The 25,160-nt window shown below is 40.8% G+C and overlaps 1 protein-coding gene across 6 annotated transcripts in view; it reads right to left on the bottom strand.

The window, feature by feature from the left end:
• Positions 1 to 12,186: 12,186 nt before the first annotated feature.
• Positions 12,187 to 25,160, bottom strand: part of SMAD4 (SMAD family member 4) — a 109,630-nt gene continuing 96,656 nt past the window's right edge. For 3 of the 6 annotated variants that reach the window (XM_019815278.3, XM_023242002.2, XM_011287987.4), the window contains exons 11-12: positions 20,401 to 20,539; positions 12,187 to 18,914 (exon numbers count right to left, since the gene is read on the bottom strand). In XM_019815278.3, the coding sequence (XP_019670837.1) occupies positions 18,703 to 18,914; positions 20,401 to 20,539 (351 nt within the window). In that variant the 3' untranslated portion in view covers positions 12,187 to 18,702. Of the gene's footprint in view, positions 18,915 to 19,759; positions 19,928 to 20,400; positions 20,540 to 25,160 lie in introns of those variants that run through there. The other 3 variants (XR_002737356.2, XM_045042306.1, XM_023242003.2) reach the window with 3 other exon arrangements.

Genomic DNA, 25,160 nt, shown 5'->3' with positions numbered 1-25,160 from the left:
AGCCCTTTGCAGCATCAAATTCAACATCCTTAACATGCAAAAATTCGGGTATCAAGAGCATCAGAGTCGGTCTGGTTCCCAGGCCTCAGGGGTCAGCAGGTGGGCTTGGCCCGCTTCACTCTGCACAGGCCTCTGGCATCCGACTCAAGGCTGGGACTCAGCGCGTGTCATCTTTGCAGGACCAAGTGTAACTTGGGAAGTGCCCGGGAAGGAGGAGAGGGAGGAGCCTCAAAGGACCGCCGCTCCGGCTGGCTTCGCGGGGCAATGGCGACACCTAGTGGTCGTCTCAGGAAGCGGAAAGCCCAGAGAGGCGCCTCCAGGCCTCTCTACCTATTCCCGGGTGGGCCCTTCCCTCCTTCCATCCACTCCCCGCCACTGCCTGCCCTGGGACTGCGTTCCTCTGTCCCCTGACAGCTTGCCCCAGGCCGCTGGTCCCCGTTCCTCCGCCCCTCCTGGGGACAAGCCGGCTCGGTGCCAGGGTCCCACCGGCCACGCCTCTGACGCCGGTCTCCCCCGCCATCCCCCCAGGATACCTGTCCCCTGACTACCTGTTGGTCTCCCAGTAAACACCGATCTACCCAACCCCTTCGCCTGGCTCCTGTTGACAGATCTGTGGGAATTCAAAGCCGGTGCTGAAAAAGACCCTCCCTCCTCCCCCCCCCCACCCTCCCACCCCCCTCCAGGAGACCCAGGGGTCCTCTGCTTCATGCTGTCTGTCACCTGGCAAAGGTTTTGCCCTGTACCTGAAATCTGGCAGCCGGAGCCCCAAAGTTTGGAGCAACAGTCCCCCTGGGGCCAGATTAGGGGCTCCCAGGACACGTCCCAGATGGCGGGGGCTGCACTGGTGAGGGGAGGAGGTCACCAGTGCAGGAAGGAGGACCTCAAAGCAGCCCTCCTCCAGTGGGTACAGTGACACACTGGACATCAAAAAGGTAAAGGGGCATCCCCCAAACATACTGGCTTTCCCTTCCTGTGCACCAGGCACATTTTTAAGTACAGTTACACTCGTTGTTCTCATTTTTGCCCCATGTCAAACCTCAGACGTTAAGTCTGCCTGTCAGTGTTGTACAGGTAAAGAAACTGAAACTTAAAGAAGGTGTAAGATCTGACAGTCACCAAGACCCTCCGCTAGGACAGACAGGCTCCAGCTCCTGGCAGCTGATTTGTGTAAACTGTGCAAAGATTACCGCAGAGGCGCTTCACCCTGGGTACATTTTGCACATTACTCCCCCTCCTGCCTGAGCACCCCTTTTTGCTGGTCCTCGGTGAGCCAAACAATGGCACCTCCAGGACCCCAGGAAGCAATCAGCAAAGTCCTGCTGCTCTAACTTGTCCTGGGTGGTTTCGCAGCCTCGCTGCCATCCCGTCCCATATGCCCCTCAGCCTTTGTCTTTCCTGATTGAGGCTCCCATTCTCGGTGGGTTCCCTTAGGGACACCGTGGCCCGTGCTGCCAGCCTCTCACCCCGTACAGAGCCTGGCCCAGCAGGCACATGTGACACGTTTGAAGAATGGACAGATGAACATTGTATTAATTTCCTACAGCTGCCATATAAAGCACCATGACCCAGGTGGCTCAAAGCAGCGGAAGCTTACTCTTTCACAGTTCTGTCACAGAAGTCCAAACTCCGCATGCTCCCTCTGGAACCTGTAGGGGAGAACCCTTCCTTGCCTCTGGCGATGCTCTGCGTTCCTGGGCTTGTAGATGCGTCTCTTGGGTCTCTGCCTCCGTCCTCACGTGGCCCTCTCCTCGTGTGTCAGCCTGTCTCTCCTCTTCCAAGGACACTGGTCCAATTGGATCAGGGCCCCACCCAATGACCTCGTCTTAACCAGATCACATCTGCAAGGACCCTATTTCCAAAGAGGGTCACAATCACAGGTCCCGGGAGTTAGGACTTCAGCATATCTTTTGGGGAAGGACACAATTCAGCCCATAACCAGTGTTTGTGGTCTGACTCAGTTAAAACCGAAGTTCCCAGGGCTTGGTTTGTCACAGCCAGCAAAGGGCTGACAGCGTTTATGAGGTGATGCCGACTTCCAAAGATGTACTTGGTTCAGCCGTGACTCCTGTCCATTAGTTCATCAGTGATGCTTTGGTGGTCTCGGGAATGCTTGCGTTTACTTCAGGCTTAAGTTCCTGTGTTTCTCGTTCGCTCTCTTCATGTTAGGTGTCGACATGGAATATTACCTTGGAATATAGCCTCTCCCTCCCAGGCAGTGGCAAAAAAACATTCTAATGTCAAAACAAGTCAAGCTGATCCGGCATCCTCACGGAAGTCGAACTCCTCTGCCTTTTCGTAGGCCAGACCGGCCTCTGCGTTCCTCCCGGCTCCTCGCCCTCGGGGCTCCCTGCACACTGCTCCTGGCCCTTCCAGGAAATGCCCACAGGCTTCAACATCCATGCCTTGCTGTGCCATTCTTGGAATCACCCTTCCTGTGTCCCGCTGAGATTCTCCCCAGTGTTCAAGGCCAAGTTCAAAGTCCATCTCCCTCAGGAAGTTTTCCCTGATCCTCCAGCTTCCTTCACAGAAGGCTGGTGACTCTGGTGGCCCTTCAGTTAGGGCCCTGCTTGCCTGCTGCCTTGGGCTGAAGCAAATTTGTGTCTTTGCCCTGTTTTCTCCACTCCTGCTCAGCAGGAGACAAGTAATGGAGAGAAGTCTAGAGGCCATTTCCTATGAGAAATAGATGAGGTTGCTGGAGACGTTTCCTTGGGAAAGAGAAGACATCGAGAAAGTCATGTGGCCCAGCACCCTTTAACTGCTAAGACTATCAGACTATGAGCTCCTTGTGGAAACTCTACCTGGGCTTCTTTGGAGGTACTTTACACACACACACACACACACACACACACACACACACAAAATGCCTGTGCCCAGCACAGAATAGTGATCAAGAATAACTTCTTATCCGATGTAAGAAGTCTCTCTTTTGCACCCCTTTCAGGTGACATGAAAAGCAGAATTGTAAGGTGGACCCCAACATTTCCTGCACTCCAGGTGTAGCTTCTCTGAATAATCCCTGAGACTGTGAAGACGCTGGTTTTGATTAGGTTATGTTCTATGTCACAGAAACCAGCTAAAATGTGCTAGACTCCCTCCTGAACCACGGAAAATTTGAGCTAACAAATGGGTGTTATTTTCATCTGCTCTGTATGTGACAATTTGTTACACAGCAATGGAAAACTAATACCAGTCGTCAATGCTCTGGGCACCTGCCACGACAGGGTGTTCCCTCAAATCCGCTGTAGGTAGCTCTAATGGTGGGACACGCCTGCTCCTACACCCAGAGAAAGAAAAGCAATGAGGGGAGATGTACCCTGGAGGCATTAAAGAATACTTTAAAGCCAGAAGAACGTTCCTGGTATTGACGCAAGGATACAGATAGATTAATCAGATCAAGGGAATGTAATAATGGGCCCAGAACTGAACACACACACGTGTGGATGTTTTGTGCATGATAAAGGAGGCACACCAAGAAATAAATCAGTGACTAAATGGCTTATTTAATAAATGGTGTGGAATCAGATAGGTATCCCTTTGGAAAAAAATGAAAGATCTCGAAATCTCACATCATATATAAATTACAACTGAATTAAATGACTAAGATAAGTAGATAACCATACAGCCTGTAAAGTACTACAGTATCACAAAACAGTAGAAAAATATTTATGTAAACTTTGAATTGGGAAGGCTTTCCTAAGCAAGCTATAGAGAAGCTGTAATGGAAATTTCTGAGAGATTTGACTCCATCAACTCAAAGTTTCAAGTAAACATTGGGAGCAATAATAACAAAAGTGAAAGCAGCAAGGGTCAGGCTGGGAGAAAGCGTTTAAAGATATACAAGAGGCAAAGGATAAATATCCAGAAACAGAGTAGATAGAAGCTTCTACTGATACATTTTAAAATGACAACTAGATTAGGCACACGCAACTCACCAAAAAGTAAGTGGACCATAAGTATACAAAAGCTTTTTATCTTATTAGTAATCAGGGAAATGCAAAGTAAATCACAACATCACTCTTCTCTTTTTCTTTTATATTTTATTTATTTTGAGAGAGAGAGACAAGCAGGGAAGAGGCAGAGAGAGGGGCAGAGAGAGAATCCCAAGCAAGCTCTGCGCTGCCAGCTCAGAGCCTGATGTGGGGCTCAAACTCACAGACTGTGAGATCGCGACCTGAGCCAAAACCATGAGTTGGACGCTTAACCGACTGAGCCACCCAGGTGCCCCAAGAGATCACTCTTAATCCAGTGTTATTGGCACAATTTCTAAGTTGAGAAAGTCCATTGTGGTCAAGGATGAGGAATACAGACACTCAAATATTTGTTAAGGCTTGCAAATGATAAGGCCTTCTGGGGGACAATTCAGAATTTTAAGTGGGCAGGCACTTCAATCCAAGAATTTTACTTCTTTAAAAAAAATTTTTTTTTTAGTGTTTATTTTTGAGAGAGAGAGACAGAGCATGTGCGGGGAGGGGCACAGAGAGAGGGAGACACAGAATCGGAAGCAGGCTCCAGGCTCCGAGCTGTCAGCACAGAGCCTGATACGGGGCTCAAACTCATGAACCAGGACCTGACCTGACCTGAGCTGAAGCTGGATGCTTAACCGACTGGGCCACTCAGGCGCCCCAACAACAATTTTACTTCTAAATATCTATCCTAGAGAAATATCCATGGTGAAAGATAATTAGGGTAGCAGTTTCATACTATTTAGAAACAAGACAGGTATCTATACTAGAACAGGGTTTATTTACTTTTTAAAATATAATTTATTGTCAAATTGCCTTCCATACAACACCCAGTGCTCATCCCAACAAGTGCCCTCCTCATGACCATCACCCACTTTCCCCTCTCCCCACCCCCCATCAACCCTCAGTTTGTTCTCTGTATTTAAGAGTCTCTTATGGTTTGCCTCCCTCCCTCTCTCTGTTTGTAACTTTTTTCCCTCTTCTCTTCCCCCATTGTCTTCTGTTAAGTTTCTCAGGATCCACCTATGAATGAAAACATATGGTATCTGTCTTTCTCTGACTGACTTATTTCACTTATCATAATAACCTCCAGTTCCATCCACATTGCTGCAAATGGCGGGATTTTATTCTTCTCCATTGCCAAGTAGTATTCTATTGTATATATACACTGCATCTTCCATTATCCATTTATCAGTTGATGGACATGTAGGCTCTTTCCATAATTTGGCTATTGTTGAAAGTGCTGCTATAAACATTGGGGTGCAAGTGCCCCTGTGCATCAGCACTCCTGTATCCCTTGGGTCAATTCCTAGCAGTGCCATTGCTGGGTCATAAGGTAGATCTATTTTTAATTTTTTGAGGAATCTCCACACTGTTTCCAGAGTGGCTGCACCAGTTTGCATTCCCACCAACAGTGCAAGAGGGTTCCCGTTTCTCCACATCCTCGCCAGCATCTATAGTCTCCTGATTTGTTCATTTTAGCCACTCTGACCGGTGTGAGGTGGCATCTCAGTGTGGCTCTGATTTGTATTTCCCTGATGATGAGTGACGTTGGGCATCGTTTCATGTGTCTGTTGGCCATCTGGATGTCTTCTTTGGGAAAGTGTCTGCTCGTGTGTTCTGCCCATTACTTCACTGGATTGTTTTTCGGGTTAGAACAGGGTTTAGACAGACTGCAGTATATGGAATATACTGTAAAATACCACAGTGTTTACATGTAAAATCTTCAGCGGGTCTATATGAATGAATATGAGATCTCCTGCACATGTCATTAGGTGAGAAAAGGAAGTTGCAGAAAAATACGGACATGTCATATTTTATCAGTTGATTCTGAGACACACATCTTAACACATTTCCACACATTGACCTTACAATGAATGGCTTGTTTTAAGTGCTATTGGCCCAGTACCAGCCGAGATGTAGCTATGTTGCCCAAGCATACATAAACCCTGAAAATTTCAGCTAACAAAACCATTTAAGGGGGCACCCATGTGGCTCTTAAGCATCTGACTCTTGATTTGGGTTCAGGTCATGATCTCACGGTTTGTGAGATCAGGCCCCGTGTCGGGCTCTGTGCTGATGGCATGGAGCCTACTTGGGATTCTCTCTCTGTCCCTCCCCTGCTCACTTGCACATGTGCTCTCTCTCTCTCTTCAAATAAAAATAAACACTTATGGACTATTTGATGGAAGAACATGACCCCTACCACCTAACAACTTTCTGTTAACTCCTGGGTAGACCAAGAAAGTGCAGTATCAACAACTGGGGAAGGGATTAGCAATCTGGAAGAAACTCCCTGAGACAGTAGCAAAGTAGTCTTTTAAGAAATGCTGCATCACAAGGTTCTTGATGATGCACGGGAGGATACAGTGTATAAACCAGTCATGGGCAGTTTAGGGTCAGAAGAGATTCAGAAATCAGATTCTGAACATTCAGAAATTTAGCAAACACCTGAACCAACTTATTTATGTTTCCATTTAATGTATGGACATGAGATATAATACAAACAAAATTTTCTTATGTGTAAATAAGTCTAAACTTCCAATAAATATAAAAATTTTAAGTGAAGGGGCTCCTGGGTGGCTCAGTTGATTGAGCGTCTGACTCTTGATTTCAGCTCAGGTCACGATATCACGGTTCGTGAGTTCAAGCCCCTCATGGGGCTCTATGCTCACAGCACAGAGTCTACTTGGGATTCTCTCAATCTCTCTCTCTCTCTCTCCCTCTCTCTCTGCCTCTCCCTTCCCACTCTCTCTCTTTCAAAAATAAACATTTAAAAAAATAAGTGAAAAGCAAGCACTGTGTCAGTTTACCTACAGTATATTCTCTTCTTGGTAGTATGTGTGTATATTATTATTGATGACATCTTATAGCTAATAAAATGTTGTATTATAATTTCGTTGGTGTGAGCAGAAAATAAACTGTGTGTATAAATATACATTGAAAAAACATTGGAAAGATCGAAGGATATAAAACATCTGTGGAGAGTTAGTTAGCTTTAGGGAGAGAAATGAAGTAGGAGGTAAGCAGCAAAGAAGTTTCTAGGGGCACCTGGGTGGCTCAGTGGGTTAAGCATCTGATTTGGGCTCAGGTCATGATCTCATGGTTCGTGAGTTTGAGCCCCGCATCGGGCTCTGCGCTGACAGCTTAAAGTCTGGAGCCTGCTTCAGATTCTGTGTCTCCCTCTCTCTCTCTCTGCCCCTCTCATGCTCTGTCTCTCTCTCTCTCAAAAATAAATAAAACATTTTTTTAAACAAGTTTCTAATACTGTACTCTATGTGCATTAGGATCTTCTATGAGAATGCATTAGCCCTGCAAGATTTAAAATATATTCTTACCTATTCAGAGATTCTAAATATATTATTAAATATTGACATACCATATATTACATCACATGTGTTAAATTATAAAGCCATAGGAATTTAAATAGTATGTTAACAACACAGGAATAGGCAAACCCATGAAACTGAATAGCAAAGCCAGAAATAGTTCCAAGCAGGTGGGAATGTAGAAGTGTGACCCCCGCCCCCACCCCCGTTTATTAGCTGAGGTGCCAAGTACGTGCAACAGGAAGACTTCAGAGAGTGACAAATAAGCCATGAGCAAGAACTCCAGCCCCCTCCTCCTCTTGGCCTCTGGCCTCCTGGTAAGCCCCCAGGGATCCTGGGTTACTAGCATCAGCATGGAGTGTGGCTTCTCTGGTTGGATCCTGTGGTCTGGAAGAGGCAGCCCTGCTTGGGTGAAAAGCTGGTTTTGGAGGGGATGTTCTGAGCTTCGCAATGAAGACTGAGTTTCCCGCTCCAGTCAGTAACACAGGCGTTGAAATGGAAGCCTTGTCCAGCCCTAGGTACTTCGGTTATTTGTTTTTGGAGAGGTGATTCCTGCTCAGTAGACCTAATTCCCTGTGTTACTTCTCTTAGTGACACATTCTTTCAGTTGACACACAAATTCATCTTTACCCACAAAACAATGTAATAAAATCTTTAAAGTGCTAAAAGAAAAAACTGTCGGCGTAGAATTCTTTATCCAGTGGAATTTTCAAAAATGAAGCCAAAACTTTCTCAAACAAAACCTGAGAAAACATACTGCCAGCAGAGCTGTGCTGTAAGAAATAAGGAAATTCTTGAGGCATAAAGAAGATAAGCTAAATGGAAACTCAAATCTACACAAAAGGATGAAAGTCACCAGAAATCATTAAGTATAGATTAAAATACTTGCTCTTTTTTTAAAATGTTTATTTTTGAGAGAGACAGAGAGCGAGCAGGGGAGGGGCAGAGAGAGAGGGAGACACAGAATCCGGAGCAGGCTCCAGGCTCCACCCTGTCAGCACAGAGCCCGACGTGAGGCTCGAACTCACGAACCATGAGATCATGACCTGAGCCGAAGCTGGACGCTTTACCTATTGAGCCACCCAGGCACCCCTGCTTTTTAATTTCTTAAAAGATCATTGACTATTTCATTATAAATATTGTAGAAATGACTTAAATTTTTTTAATTTTACTGTGATAACACTAAGCACTGAGATCTACCCTCTGAACAATGTTTTAAGTGGACAATATAGTATTAAGCATCAGATGAGGGACAGTTAAAAGAGGATGTAGAATGCGGGGAGGGAGACTGAACAGTGGGTTCTAAGAACTGTATGCTTCCCATGGGAACTTTGCAGGGTTCGCCACTCAAGACCCCTCTCGCCTTAGCTCAGGAGAAATGGGAGGCAGCAGCTGCTTGGGTGCACACTCTGTTAGGGGCCCAAAGCCCCAATCCTGGAGCTGGACCCACTCAGTAATGACTTTTTCAAGTTAAACTTTTTATTTTGAAACAATATATAGATCACACGCAGCTGTACGAATTATACAGAGAACCCCCCCATAGAAACTACTGGGGAGGCTATAGAAACTATAGGACAGTAACACAAGGTACAGTCAAGGTACACATTTCCATCACCACAAGGATCCCTCTCTTACATTCACATCCAGTGCCCTCACAGCCCATCCCCTCTTCAGTCCCTGGCAACCACTGTATGTTTTATATATTGCTGAATTCGTTTTGCTAATATTTCGTCAAGGATCTCTTTGCATGCATATTCATGAGGGATATTTTTTGCATTGTCTTTGGCTCTGTAGCAGGAGAATACTAGCTTTATAAAGTGAATTAAGAAGTGTTCACTTCTGGAAGACTGGGTAGTTGGTATTAAATTTCTTTGTTTGGTAGAATTTCCAGTGAAACCACCTGGGACTAGAGATTTCATTTTGGGGATTTTTTTTTTAATTTTTAATTTTATTTATTTTTTTAGTGATCTCTATACCCAACACGGGCTCGGGATCACAGCCCCAAGATCAAGAGTCGTTTGCTGTTTTGACTGAGCCAGCCAAGTGCCCCTCTTTTGGGGAATTTTATAATTATGAATTTAATTTCCTTCATAGCTATAGAGCCATTCAAATAATTTATTTCATATTGGGTGAGTTGTGATAGTGTGCTTTTCAACAAATTGCTGAAAATTAGATATCGAAATCATGGAAGTTGACAAATTTGTGTTTTCCCTTATTATCCTTTTGATGTTTCCAGAGTCTAGAAGTGATATTTCCCCATCCTGGTAACTTGTATCTTCTCTTTTGTCACTCTTGCTAGAGGTATGTTGATTTTACTAATCTTTTCTAAGAACCAGCTCTTTGTTCCATTAATATTCTCTATTGTTTTTCTGTTTCAACTATACTGATTTACTGATTTCTGCTCTTTATTTCCTTCCTTCTGCTTACTTGCTTGCTTTGGGTTTTTCTAGGTGTTTGAAGTTGAAGCCTGGGGTGCTGATTTGAGATTTTTCCTCTTCTATGTTTGCATTTAGTGCCATAAATTTCCCTTTCATTATTGCATTAGCTGTATCTCACAAATATCAATATATTTTCACTTTTCATTCAGCTTAGTTTTTGTTTGTTTTTTTAATTTCCCTTGAAATTACTTATTTAGCCCATAGATTGTTTAGAAGTGTGTTCTTTTTTCTATGTGTTTGGAGATTTTCCTTTCATTATTTATTCCCAGTTTGATTGCACTGTGGTCAGAATACTCTGTTATGATTTCAATTTTTAAAACTTTGTTGAGTTTTGGGTCTATCCAAGGTATAGTCTATCTTGGTATATGTTGTGTTTTCACTTGAAAAGCATGTGCATTTTAGGGGTGCCTGGGTGGCTCAGTCAGTTAAGCATCTGACTCTTGATTTTGGCTCAGATCACGATCTCACAGTCGTGAGACTGAACCCTGTGTTGGGCTCTGTGCTGACAGCATGGAGCCTGCTTGGGATTCTCTCTCTCTCTCTCTCTCTCTCTCTCTCTCTCTCTCTCTCTGCCCTTCCTTCCCCCCCCCAAAATAGACATTAAACAAAATTTTTTTTTTAAAGAAAAGCATATGCAGTTTGGTAGTGTTGTTGGATGGCTTCTACATCTTTGATGACTTTAGTTGTTCTATCAGTTGTTTAAAAAGATGTTGAAGTTCCCAACTACAGTTGCAGATTTATTTCTCCATTCAGTCCTATCACTTTTTGCTTCGCACATTTTGCAGCTTCCTGGTTTGGTATACACACAGTCAGGATTACTGTATCTTCTTGATGGATTGGCCTTTTTATCTTTATATGATGTCCCTTTGTTTTTTGTTTTTTGCTTTGGAATCTTTTATCTGATATTAACATAGCCACTCCTGCTTTTCTTTAATTTTTACTTGATATATATGTTCCATACTTTTTCTTTCAGCTTGTCTACATCATTATATTTGAAACGTTTCCTGTAGGCAGTATATAGTCGGATCATTTTCTTAACCTGCCAATAGCTTGCCAATGACTTTTAATTGGTATATTTAGACCATTTACATTTAATTATTGACACATTAAAGCTTAAGTCTGCCATTTTATTTTCTCATTCTATTTTTTGCTGCTGTTTTTTATACCTGCCTCATTTTAAGTTACTTGAACTTTTTTTAGAATTCCATTTTATCTGTAGTATTTGTCTCTCTTTATAAAGCTTTTTCAGTAGTTTCAAATATTTCCTCTATACATATTTAGAATTATGTTAGGCAGTGATATGATTTTTGCTTTGATTTCAGCAATGTTTGATTTCAGCGATCAAACATAAATTTAGAAAAATTAAGATGAAAAGGAAAGTCTACTGTATTTGTCCATATTTATGCTTACCATGTTTTTCCCTTCTTCCTTTTTTTTTTTTTTAATCATTTCCTTTCTGTTTAGAGAACTTCCTTTAGCCACTCTTTTAAGGTACATCTGCCGGAGACAAGTTCTCTGACCTTCTGAACCCATTCTGTCCATCCATCTGGAGGGCTCCAACATCCAGCTCGTCCAACATGAGCTCCAAGTGGTGGCTCAACAGACCAACATCAAAATACAGAAGTGGGTGCCACCCCCAAAGTATGGCCAGAGCTAAAAGAAAAAAAATTCTTTTAGAACAGAAAGGGGTGAGGGGAAAGGGCACTGCAATTTATCACAGGGTAAGAAGGGTCTGAGGGGATTTGGGGTTTGTGAGAGTTTTGATGAGGCAGGATAAGCATAAAGAGTCAAGGGTCAAGAGCAGAGAGCAGAGAGCAGAGATGAATACATACAACTGCCCTTCATACGTCAGTGCTTTACAAAGAAAGGTTTATATTTCCCCCAAAGAATGCCAAACGAGTACCCCCTTCAAGTTCTAGTCTAAAATAAAATCCTGTAAACTTTAGATCAGGTGAGAACAAGTCTCTCAGCCTAATAAACGTCCCTGGAATTCACGTCAGCAGGATCAGAAAGAAGATATTGATTTGCTCATGAAATTTATAATCCATTGCCATAGAGCCACCTTATCTGACCCCCTCCCCGCCACCTTGACCCCCATTTCACAGAAGAGGCAGCTGGGGGGGAAGGGGGAAATGGCTTTCCTTAATCCTTAGATGGGCGATGACAGGGTCTCTAGTTTTCAGTGTCCCCCTCTCCCTTAAGCGTCTTGGTTCTCATAATCCTCTAGCATCCACCTCTTCTACTGCCATCTCTCCACCCTCGCCTTTTAGAAATGAGAAGAGAATGGGGACTGTTCTTCCGTGGGCATATCTGAAATGCTGTATTTTCCATTTCAACGGTCACAAAGCAGCGAAGGCAAACTGTTGTCCTCAAGTTTGAGAATTCTCTAAGTGATCAGGAACTCTTTTCAGATTCAAGACATCCACAAGCTTAAGAAAAAGAATGAGCACATAATGATTTAATTGGCTTTCTCTTTTAATCAAAAACATACTTTGTTACAGAGTTCTCAGGAAAGGTTCAACTATTTCTTAGCCACAGACTTCAACCAGGCAAAAGTATACAGAAAGCCACAAAGGAACTACCGGAGCTTTAGCTGACCAGTTTTCCCAAAAGCAGAAGCTAAGTGTGGCTCTTCTCTGGGTTTTGGCATAGCTGCATTCCTCTGATTTTAGGGGAGGAGACAGAGTTGGGAAATACCATGACCAAATAAGTCCCCACCCCCCAGTCACTTCCTCCAATGGTTCAGCAGCCCACCAGGTTTTCATCATCTACAAGCATTCACACTTTTCCCTTAAATCACATGTCCAAGGCATTGGCCAGAACCCAGTATGTGGAGGAAGTCTGTCAACTCCATGTTTAGCCTTTCAACCAATCCAAGCCCATGAGTCCTTCTATCAATGACAAGCAGCCATAGCAACAGCAGTTGGTTTCATCCCTTCCTCTCCAGCTATCACAGAGCTGGCCTCTACCAGGACTCCCCAACCCCCCACCCTTAACCCACCCCCAAGGAAGGTCCTCAAGGTCCTTGAAAAAGACAAGTTCATTAATGATACTCATCTAAGAACAGGCCAGAAAAGTACTCTGAAAGGAATGCTCCACCCAAAAGTATTCTAATCAAAATGGACCCAAAAAGAGCCAAGAATAAAGTGAATGATCATCCACTGGTATGGTTTTCTTCTATCATATGAACCATTTTAATTGATGTGGTTCAGAGGAATTCCCCTGTTTTCAACTTATAAAAGAGATAAGAAACCAAAGACCAGAAGTAATGACCTCTAATATCATTAGGCATTTACAGTAAGTTTTCAATTTCATTTTAGTTGAAAAAAAATCACCAGCACACAGCATTAAGAGGATGCTGTCACACACACACCAGCCCAAAAGGTAGAATGCCATGACTCAAAAAAAAAAAAAAAAAGCCTTAAGAAACCTTTAATCTAGATGATGGGAAAAGAGAATGAAGGCTTTTCCTCTCCTCTCAGTTTTTTTTTTTTTTTCTTTTTCTAAGTATTTATTGCAAGGTGGTGCTAGGCCTTTGGTTAAATTTAAGTCTCAAGGACATACTATGTAACTTCTTGTCCATTGGAGAATAGTAATAAAATATCAAGCCTAATCTCATTTGAATAACATGGAAGTAAGTAAAAAGCCCCTTCAAACAGCAGAGCAAAACTAAGGAAGAAATCAAAAACTGCTGCGAGGTAGGCAAGGTCACTTAAATTTCGGAGCTAGAACACATCTAGTCCAACTCCCTCATTTTACAGATGAGGCAACTGAGGCCCAGAGAAGGGAAATGACCTGCTCAAGGTCATACATCAAATCAGTGGCAGAGTGCAAACCAGAGTGTACCTGGTGCCAGCCCAGAGCCACCAGTTTTAGGCTGAATAAGAACATGGGCTCTGAGACTTACTGTGAAAGCATCTTAAATACACTGAAAACTATCCACATCAATAGACAGAAATGATTGTCTTCACCTCAGTCCTTCCTATGAAAGAAAGACAGAGGGAGGGAGGGGGGGGGAGGAAGGGAGGGAGGAAGGGAGGGAGGGAGGGAGGGAGGAAGGAAGGAAGGGAGGAAGGGAGGGAGGGAGGGAGGGAGGAAAGGAGGGAGGGAAGGAGGGTGGGAGGGAAAGGGGGCAGGGAGGAAAATGCTTCATTCATTCATTCAAGTCTGATGTTAAAATCCCTGAAAACATTAGCAATTACTTTAGCTACTCCTTGGGGCAGGATATCAGACCCTCAATTCTCATAAAGGCACCTATAGGTCAAAAATATCTGTAGAGGAGGAAAGCCCCAAGATAGGACTCAAAAGGGGACACCAAAACAAAACAAAAACAACCCTCTCATTTCCTAAGGTTTGTTTTTTGTTGTTCATTTAGGATTTTTTTTTTTTTTTTGCTGGTATCCTCTAGGCAAGGCATGCCTCTGACTACTGATGGTAATTTAGTAACCCCTGTAACCCCAGTTTTTGTACGAGCAGCACTGAGATGGAAGCAACAAAATCTTTCAAAGGCAGAAAATATGAATCTGACCCACTTCTCCCTATTTCAACTACCTGAACTCAGCAAAGAATCAGGAATCATTCTAAGCAGTCAAACAGATGTCAGACACCAAAGCACTGAAGGCCTTTTCAATACTTTACAGGAAAGTTTCTTGGGACCTGTCCCAATTTGTCCTTGTGTTTTAAAGGTAGTTCTAAGTCTGGTTATCTGGGTTTCTTGCCCAAGCAGTTGGAAAAACGAATCAGAAAGCGAAGAAGAAACTACAAGGGGAGCTACACACGAAGTGACCTCTCAGAAAGGGAGAATACTGAAAGGTACTGTGTAGAAAAGAAAAAAGGTAAACATTCAAAACCATAGCAGTCTGCAAAACCTTAGCAGCCCCTGACATCCAAAGACAGGTTGGCACACACAAAAAAACACTGTATCTAGTATGTTCTCTGATATACACATTAATAACTCCATCCTCAAAATGGCTAAAATAAAAAGGCTTACTGCTTAAATAAGGCAAGTCTGGGTAATGCAGAAAATTCCATTCCACAGTGACAGCAGATAAACAAGATCAACAGCTGGAAGCACTGGTACAAGTGCTTAGGGACAAGGCCAAGCCGAGGATGCTTCTGTGAATGCGGCCACTAACCATATACATCCTTCCTGATACACCCTGGGAGAAGTTACCTAGTTGTCAGAAAAGAATGGAAAGGCTTGCACAAAAGATTCTCAGAGCCTCTTTTCTGTAATCTTTGCAAAGCAGAATTTAGGCAACTATTCACAGAGAGCTACCTGTGACAAGATGAGGTCTGCCTTTAGAAAGAAAAAAAAAAGCATTTCCTTCCCTCTAACCCCCTCTCACAGAGTTACTATAAAGATCAAGCGAAATAGTGTAGTAAGGAGTTTTGAAAACTGGAAGAAAAAAACAGCATTTCTTCATGCTATTATCTGCTAGTCTTAGCCAAGCCCCCTCTACAAAAAAGTTAAGTGAGTTTGCAGATAATTGCTTTCATATACTCATTTACCTCAGTAACCTAAAATTCATCATCTTCCCAATCTGCTAGCATTAAATAAAATGCCAGTAAAATGACTTAATGATGAGGAGAACTATAGAAACTATCACCAAAAAGGATTCTGCCCTAGTCAGAATAAAACTGCTTCTTCCAAAAGGCTCTAAAAAAGATCTGAACTAATCTAATTTTGCATAATAGCTAGTGAGTAACTATTAACCAGTTACCACCAAACCACGAGTAGAAATATTTCACCTTATATTCCTTAACCTCCATATATGCATGAGGAGCACCATGGGACAATGTAAAATTTCCCTTTTCCAGATGGGCATAGTCAAAAAGATACCTGCAATAAACTTGTAAAAGTAAGATGTTTACCATCTGGAAGACAGGATATTTTATTTTACCTTCAAAATTTCTATTACAAATACCCCCCTTTATACCACACCCTTCCCCCACAAAAATGGATTTTTAACTTTGAAATACAACACAGCTAACATGTATTCAGTTTCCTTGGATAATTCGAGGATGGTAATCCTTAAACTAGACCACCCAACCTGTGAACCTACAATGACTACAGGAAGGATGAGACAAGAGACCTATTTGGTGGGTAGGTCAATACAAATGAGCAGTGTTTCTAGAAAAACAAGGTTATATGGCAGTGATTTATTATCATTATCTTTGTATACCAGGGGTAGCACACTATAAAAAATGAGATAGGGCATATCCCTCAAAAGAATCTACTCCCTGGAAAATAAAGGCAACACCATTTTAGGATTCCCTTTGATAACGCACTGAAAGGCACTGGGCCAAAGTGGAATGGCCTCATACTGGATTAGAAGGGTACTTGGTTCAACTCTCAATTCAGCTTGCACTGAAGCTCAACATTTTGAGATATGAAATAGCTGGAGAAAATCTACCCGGAACCATATCCTCAAAATAATCAGATTCTGAGAACTGCAGAAACTATTCTACCCTAAAGTAGCCATAAAATTTTAAACCTAGTGATTCTTGAGTCTTACTCATCAAAGATGACTATCTCTAAGAAATGGAAATACTGTTTAACAACTAAGCTCTCAAAAATAACTGATCATGAACATACTAGATGTTTTCTCAGAAGCATAAGACTGAATCTAGGTACAAACATAAAGCAATTAACAACTAGAAATAATGCTACATACTGGTAGTTAACATTATGGCTCTTAGTAGAAAGAAACCAAGACAGGTGGCTTGGCCTCAAAGAAAGACTTTTTAGCAAATATTTCCACACACTTTCCCCAGACGATTAAACATGAAAACCTTCCTTAAAGGAGAAAAGGAGGCAACGGATTGTATCACAGCATGCTAATCAAATGATCCTAATCAAATAATCTGGATTTAAAAAATCTCTCATCACTCCTATTCTTCATTCACAGTAAAATGGACCTAAAGTCAGCAATTTCTAGAGAATGAAGATGATCTTTTTTAAAAAAAATCTGCCAATAAAACTTAAATCACCAAACTTTTACAGATTAAAATTTGGTCTTTAACAAAAGTATCCGTAAGTACTCAAGAGTTCAAATGAGCTTGGCAGAGAAAATATTTTAAAACAAAACAAAACAAAACAAAACATGTAGCTTGGATCCAGATCTATGTTTAAATCACAATAAGCAAACTCAGTGGTTCTCCTAGGATGGTCTTCTGAAGATGACCTTCTGAGCAAGGAAGTAGAAGACTTATTCGTTTAAGTCATTTAAGGATGACTATTCTAAGTGTTTCTCAAATCTCATACTTGTAACACACCTTCAAGAATCTTATTACACCTAAGAAGGCCCTCCAAGCAAAACATAAAAGCATCTGAAAGATAATCCTTGGTTTTATTTCACACTATTTTATCCTGTAGACAACCTATTTACCTTGTAGACAATCAGGCCTATTTTGCTACAGTAAAATAAAAGCTAAAACAAAATAAAACAAAACAAAACAAAAAAACCCCAACCAACTCTACACTCGATACATAATGTCTGTGGGGAAGTCCTGGCAGAGTGTGAGGGAAACCAAAGCTGTCCAATAGCACTGGCTGTTGCCTGTCATTTAGTAGAAGGTATCTTGCCTCTGAGGTTCAACTCAAAAGTGCAAAAGAAAACAAAACTTAAAAACCAAACCTAGAATTCAACTTTGTATGTTGAGATTCGGTTTTATTTAGGCTACTAGCTAAGTAAAAAGCATACATATTGTGTCTGTGGTACAGTCAATACATTTGCAACTTTTCTACTTAAATTCTCTATACAAAGTCACTGCCAATTAATATGATCATTGATGGCAAAGGGCTTAGAATAACCAAAAGGTATAAAAAAGTTTGCAGTCTTGCCCCAAGATACAAAAACTGAATTTTAAACAATGTCAAAACATACATGATTTAAACAGTATACGAAAAAAAAAAAAGTCACACATCAAATCAAGTACAAAAATATCCAAACTAGCTATTATGAACTGTAATGTTTCCATTATTCTGCACAGTATTTAACATAGAATTTAGCAGTTTCCAAAATACTCACTTAGTTTAAGCATTGCCACTTTTGCAGAATGGTGAGATATTAGGTGAAGTGACACTGCCTTTAGTGTTTTTAAAAATACAAAACCTTTCCTTATGAATTAATGAAGGAAAGAAATTCCTCTTCTAGGCTCCGTAGTGACCACCTTGTGCCTAGAAATATAAAAGAATATATCTACTGTATAACAGGGCAAAAGAATATTTCTTGACAAATAGTTACCCTGAACAGGGATAACAAGTGTAAATTTTAAATGGTGTATTTTTGTGGGTGATTTTAAGGAATTCCCAGTATACACACACATTAGTGTTTTGCCTTGGCAAAAATAAAACTGAAGTTGCAAGACCATCTGAATTGAAATCGTCTTCACTCGTTTTAACTTGCAAAAAAATATTTTGGATAAAAGGTTATATAATACATTACTATCTTATTTTTTAAACACAGAGTGAAGTTGCTCTTGGTAAAATTAACTCACCCACATGGCACAATATTTTGGAGTAAAGTATGTTCAATAATAACAACTTGCACACAAAATAACATAGGTGAATTAACTTTGAGAACTTCTCTCCTTTAAAATCAGCAATATTGAATTTATTCTGTAGAATAACACATGTATCGATGTTCTGCATATAAAAGGCTCTAAGACATTTTAAAGGGCTAAATTTTCCAGCACTGGAATGATTCCTTCATACATAACTGGTAAAGATTTAATAAGAATGTGTTTTTCCTGATCTTCAAGCTCTGAGCCATGCCTGAAAAGTTCTAAGTAGGAAAAAAAATTGTTTTAATCCAGTTTCTGTCTGCTAGGAGCAAGGCAGCAAACACACTTTTCAACCCTTTATGAAAAAAGCAGAACAAAAGTGAAATATATCTTCAGATTATAAACAGGATTGTATTTTATAGTCCACCATCCTGACAATGTTAAGGGCCCCAACACTGAAAGACCTCAGTCTAAAGGCTGTGGGTCAGCAATAGGCATGGTATGAAGCACTTCATCTAAGAGCTGGAGGGCCCGGTGTAAGTGAATCTCGATCCAGCAAGGCGTTTCTTTGATGCTCTGTCTTGGGTAATCCGGTCCCCAGCCCTTCACAAAACTCATCCTGAGTATGCACAAACGGCGAAGGTCATCGACACCAATGCCGGCAGCAGCTGACAAACCTAACAGAAAAGATTTGGAAGACGTCAGAGGGACAGGCTGATCTCTTCCATCCTCCCTACACCTTATCAATAAAGTGACCAGCTTTCTTTACTTCATTCTCCCCAGCATATAACTTCTCTGTCAAAGTGCCAAGAAGTTAAGTGTAGATCTACGCTTTATCAACAGGGACCGAAAACTTTTGGTTAAGACAATTCACATTCCACAGGAGTCTTCTAGCTACCAGCAACTATAAAGTAAATTACCACAATCCACCAACACCCCACCTATTTTTCTCTTTAGAAGGAGAGGTGAAGGTGAAAAAATAACTTGTTTTTAAGAGGTAGCACATGTCCACAGGTTGGTTCTAAGAACCTTACTGTCTGTCTAAACAGCCTGGTTCAATGAAAGACATGACTAATAACGAGACAGTTAATAGTCCTGGTTCCACTAAGACTTCTTGGATGACCCAGATGATGTCTGTCTCTCAATTTCACAGTGTAACAGAGGTACCGTGCAATTACTCAATGGGGGCAGTAGATAAGAATGAGAAATTTAATAATAATTCTGGCCTCTTTAGTAAAAGCATGTTTATAACATCAACACTAGCAAATTAATGGTTTAGGTGCTCAAATTTTTTAAAAAGTCAAATTCTCTAAGGGCATATGCCTCATCTACCTCTACACTGTAAACTCCTGAACATAAGTCACAAAGGAGATTCTGCATCTAATTTTCCAGTCAGAACATACAGTCATATAGTCAGTCTCCATTCATCAATATCACAGTGAAACTAGGGGGAGGAGTCTGCATGTGCTGTACAGAAACCTGCAGGGCCGCTGCAGTTTCTTAGCCAGTGTGATTTGCTTACCACACTGAAGAGGTTAAGAACAGGGGTTGAATGAATCACTAGTTATGCCTTCAGACGTGGAAGATGGGTGCCACGTGTTTCCATCATAAAAGTCTATAGTCAGGAGTTTAACTCTGCAGTAAAAAATTCCCCATCAGTGTGAAACCTGGCACACAGTTCAATTTTACCCTAAAATTAAAAAAAAGTCTACAAGTTATCAAAATACCACCCTCACGTAAGTTTTCTCTCCATGCTTAGCGTACTTAAAAAAAAATTTGGAGAGGTACCTAATTCTGAACTTGAAATATGCTCTCCTTCTAGAATAAAGCCAAGCACATTGGTGATTACAACCCACCCTTGCTGGTGAGGCAGGAATTAAAAGCATCAACAAAAAAACAGGAGATTGATCAATATAATCTAACAATGACCCCCTTTCTCCTTTATCCCATACTCCCTTTTTGATACAAAAAGAATGAAGACAGTGTCCTAGACAAAGGACAACTATTACAGAAAAACAGTTTTTTGCTAATTCAAAAATGTTATCATCCCAGTAAAAGAACACTTTAGTTTCCATTATTGCCTGAAGTAACTAATCAGCTGAGTGAATCAAGATAAAGTGCCAACTACTACACTTGACAACAAAGTATCAAAAGCATACTTACTGATAGCTGGAGCTATTCCACCTACTGATCCAGGGCCAGGGATGTTTCCTGCCACGGCGGCGGCCTGCGCAGCGGCTGCAGCTTGAGCAGTGGCCGCCTGCTGCTGCATCTGCCGATGACACTGACGCAAATCAAAGACCTTTAAACAAGAAGTGCAAGTTCAATGCTATGAGTCCATCGGAAGAGATTCTACCACACATCAAAAGCCAATGCAAAATCTATTTAAAGCTCATAGCTTCATTTAGCTCTCAGAATAATTAATTTAAAAACCTAAGTTTTTATGTCGATTACAGCTGGTGGTTAGAGAAGGGGACTGGAACTCAGCCTAAAGGCACACTTCACTATCAGCAGGGCTTGGGCTGCCACGGGCCTCTCCAGCCTTTATCTAGCTCAGCAAGGGTCAGTCACACTGTCCTTGTGAACAACCACCACTTGCATAAAATAAACCACCCTTTCGTAACCAAACTGCTGAGAGTTCTCTTTAGGCTGAATTGATTGATGGCCTTGGTCACAGGGCCAACTTCTTTACCATTCTAGCTACTTGGAGGTGTGTAATAAATGGCACTGTCGCAATTTAAGAAAGAATCTATATTTTTTAGAGATGTATGCTTTAGTACACAGGAGCAAATTCACATAACATTCAGGACTTATTTCAAAATACTTAAGAAATAAAGGAAAAAACGACAGATCAAGCAAATGTAAAATGTTAACAACGACTGATCTCAGTGATGGGTACACAGGATTTCATTAAACTATTTTTTCTCTACTTTTTTGTATGTTTGATAATGCTCATCATTTAAAAAAAAGTTTAGCTTTGAATTCTGCCACTAATTAATTACATGGGCTAAATTAAATTTCTTAACCTCTCTAGAGTCTCAACTTACTTATCGATAAAATGGGAATGCTAAGTGTACATGCTTTTTCATAGAGTTTGTAAACTTGGCATAATATACACTAAGCTGTCAATAAATGTTACCTAATATTTTGGTTCTGGCCTCCCCTGCACCATTTACCTTTCAGGATGAGTTAAGGAGTTCCTAAGTAATCTCCGGGTGGTTTATCAGCCACACCAAGGGTTGGTTATGGGGACTGCCACTTTTACCCTTATCCTTATGAAAGTACTGACATGCTCTTTAAGTAAGCAACAGATTATGAATGATAAGCCATATCATCTTTCTAGAAAAAAGCCAACTTCCTAAAATAATGTATTTGCTTATATTTGCTTTTAAAAAGAGCACTGAACGATCAGCAAACAGAGTGGTCATCTACAGAAGCTGTGGGAAAGGAAGACAAGGACAGAGTAGAAACAGGCTGTTCAATGCAAACTTTAATTTCAGAACCATGTGATTATATTCCTTATTCAGAGTAAATTAAGTTTTTAAAAAGTCCTCTTAGTATGCACAAAACCCAAATATGAGCAAGCATAATTATCCTTGCCAAGAAAAGAAAAGATCAAATAATGCATAACATATGACTTTCTCAGATAAACAACAGGTTTAGAGCCCAAGCCACTAATTTTCAGATGCCTAAAAAAGAAATTATGATTGTCTTTAATCATGGTACCTGGTACTAAAAAATAAGAACACACACGAACAATAAACACAACAATCCTCTCAAAATAGCAAATCACATTTCTATTTACTTCTCTATTCAATGCCTATCTTCTAGCATCAATAAAGGACAAAACTTAATCTCATTTTCTGAAGAGGTATGAATTTGTCAAGTATATAGGTATGTAACACCCGGCCAAACTATAAGTTCCGAAAGACTTCAGGACAGAAAGCATGGCAGAGTTAGGTCTGAAAATCAGAAATTCCACTATGCCCAGAACAGAAACCACTGTTTTTTCAAGATTTCTGAAGAGTCCATTAGATTCTGAACTTTTCCACTGGGCTATGACCTCTCAGAAGGCATTATGCAGCACAGCACAAAGCAGGAACTCAAATATTTGAAAAGCCAAATAGCTCTACAACCACTTTTTTTTTTAAGAAAGAAATTAATAAAACTTTTTATTTTAGAGTCGTTTTAGGTTCATGCTAAAATGAGCAGAAAGTAAAGAGAGTTCCCTGTCCCTACTCAAGTACTACTCAAGTACAACCTCCTCCAGCACAGTGGTACATTTGTTACAGTCAATAAACCTACCAAAGTCATAGTTTACTTAAGGTTTCACTCTTGATTTTGTACATTTTAATGGGACTGGACAAATGTATGATGACATGTATCCAACACCTGAGTACCATACAAAGTAGTGTGAATGCCCTACAAATCCTCTGTGCTCTATTTATCCTTCCCTCCTTGCTCATCCCTGGAAACCACTGATCTTCTTACTGTCTCCATAGTTCTGACCTTCCCAGAACGTCATGTAGTTAGAATCACAGAGTATGTAGCCTTTTCATATTGACTTCTTTCACTAAGTAATATGCATATAAGATTCCTGTATGTCTTCTCATGGCTTGATAGCTCATGTTTTCTTAGGGCTGAACGATATTCCATTGTGTGAATGTACCACAGTTTATCCGTTCACCTACTGAAGAATATCTTGGTTGCTTCCAAGTTTGGGCAATTATTAAATTAGTAAATTATTAAATTATTAAAGCTGCTACAAACATCCCAGTGCATGTTTCTGTGTGGGCATACGTTTTTAATTTACTTGGGTAAACACCAAGGACTCTGATTGTTGGATGATATGGTAAGAGTATGTTTAACTATGTAAGAAACTACCCACTGTCTTCCAAAGTGGCTGTACCATTATGCATTCCCACCAGCAATAAATGCGAGTTCCTGTTGCTCCACATCCTTGTCAGCATTTGGGGTTGTCAGCGTTTTAGATTTTGGCCATTCCACTAGGTATATAATGGTATCTCATTGTTTTAATTTGCAATTCCCTAATAACATATAGGGAACATATATATGATATATGTATCATATATATGACATATATATGATATACATACATGTATATACATATATACATATATATATGATATACATATGCTATCTGTATATCTTCTTCAGTGAGGCATTTATTCATGTCTTTTACATATTAAAAAACATTTTTATTGTTTATTTATTTTTGAAGGGAGGGGGCAGAGCACGAGTGTGGGGGGAGGGCAGAGAGAGAGGGAGACACAGAATCCAAAGCAGGCTCCAGGCTCCGAGCTGTCAGCACAGAGCCCGATGTGGGGTTCGAACCCACGTACCCCAAGATCATGACCTGAGCTGAAGTCGGATGCTCAGCCAACTGAGCCACCCAGGTACCCCTACACATTTTTTAAAATATTTATTTTGAGGGGGGGGGAGGGAGGGAGGGAGAGAGAGAGAGAGAGCACCCACTGAAGTGGGGGAGGGGCAGAGAGAGGGGGAGAGAGAAAATCCCAAGCAGGCTCTGCAGCAATGTGGGGCTAAAACTCACCAACCATGAGATCATGACCTGAGCCAGTATCAAGAGTCGGATGCTTCACTGACTGAGCCTACCCAGGCACCCCCTGCACATTCAAAAAATCAGGTTGTTTTCTTATTGCTGAGTTTTAAAAGTTTTCTACATTTTAGATAACAATCCTTTATCAGATGTGTCTTTTGTAAATATTTTCTCCCAGTCTGTGACTTATCTTCTCATTTGCTTGACAAACTTTCACAGTTTTTAATTTTTTAATTTTAATTTCATCAGGGAAGTGCAACCTATCAATTGTTTTTCATGGGGCACTTCTGGTGTCATACCTAAAGTCACCACCACACCCAAGGTCATCTACATTTTCTCTGATGTTCTCTTCTAGGAGTTTCATAGTTTTGTGTTTTACACTTTGCTCTTTACAACCAAAAAAAAAATTTTTTAAAACATCACTAACCAAGTCTGGTATCTATATAGTCTTACTGTCCAGGAGCAGGGAATATACCTTATAAATTCCTAGGGTTCAAATATGCTCTCAATGTACCCTCACCCCCATCATGAATCATTAAAAATAGCCAAAAGATCTTCACACACAGTTCCTTACAATGTTGTAAACAATCACAATTATGAATGTCTTAGCCTAAATCTATGCTAACACCAGCTACACATTATTATAGGTAACCACAAAAAATGAAATTTTATAATATTATCACTTTTATCTGCAGATGTAGAAATTATTTATTCAGCACTTCAGCAAATCCTTCCAGAGTAGATTTATGTAATTAATGCACTCAAACCAGAACACTTCTAATTACTGGCTATACTGCCAGTAACTGAAACCTAACTAAAACCTGGGTTGCCTCTCTACTACTGTATCTGATCCATTAAACCATAACAGATTTTATCTGTTTTACTGGATGCTAAAATTAAGGCTACCATTGAAATGTGACCATCTTCCTTTCAGAATCGGAGTTATTAATAAAGACAATTCAAAGGAATCAAAGTTTAAATACCCTTTTGGGCTCAGATCCAGAAGATATTTCTGATCACCACTGCTGACCTAATCAACTCCCTTCCTTCCATTTATTTAAGCATGCTTCCTGTGGTTACTCTCATATAAATTTATTACAAACCTATTACTTAAAGCTCAATGTCAACATCTTCAGAATACTTTCAACCAGGAGTCAAATTTGGACATTTTTCTATTATAAGGCTTAATTACAACACTCTCAGTTGGAATCAACACCAAGAAATAGCAACCCAGAAAGAGAAAGGGAATTGTGTTGTATATTGGGCATGTGAACATAAGACTTCATTAAAAATTTGCTAAGTTACCTGATCTGGAGGTAAGAATCACAATACACCGTAATTG

This window comes from Felis catus, chromosome D3, assembly GCF_018350175.1.
Source record: "Felis catus isolate Fca126 chromosome D3, F.catus_Fca126_mat1.0, whole genome shotgun sequence".
NCBI lineage: Eukaryota > Metazoa > Chordata > Mammalia > Carnivora > Felidae > Felis > Felis catus.
Note: the sequence above shows the minus strand (reverse complement) of the source record. Positions and strands in the feature narration are given on the sequence as shown.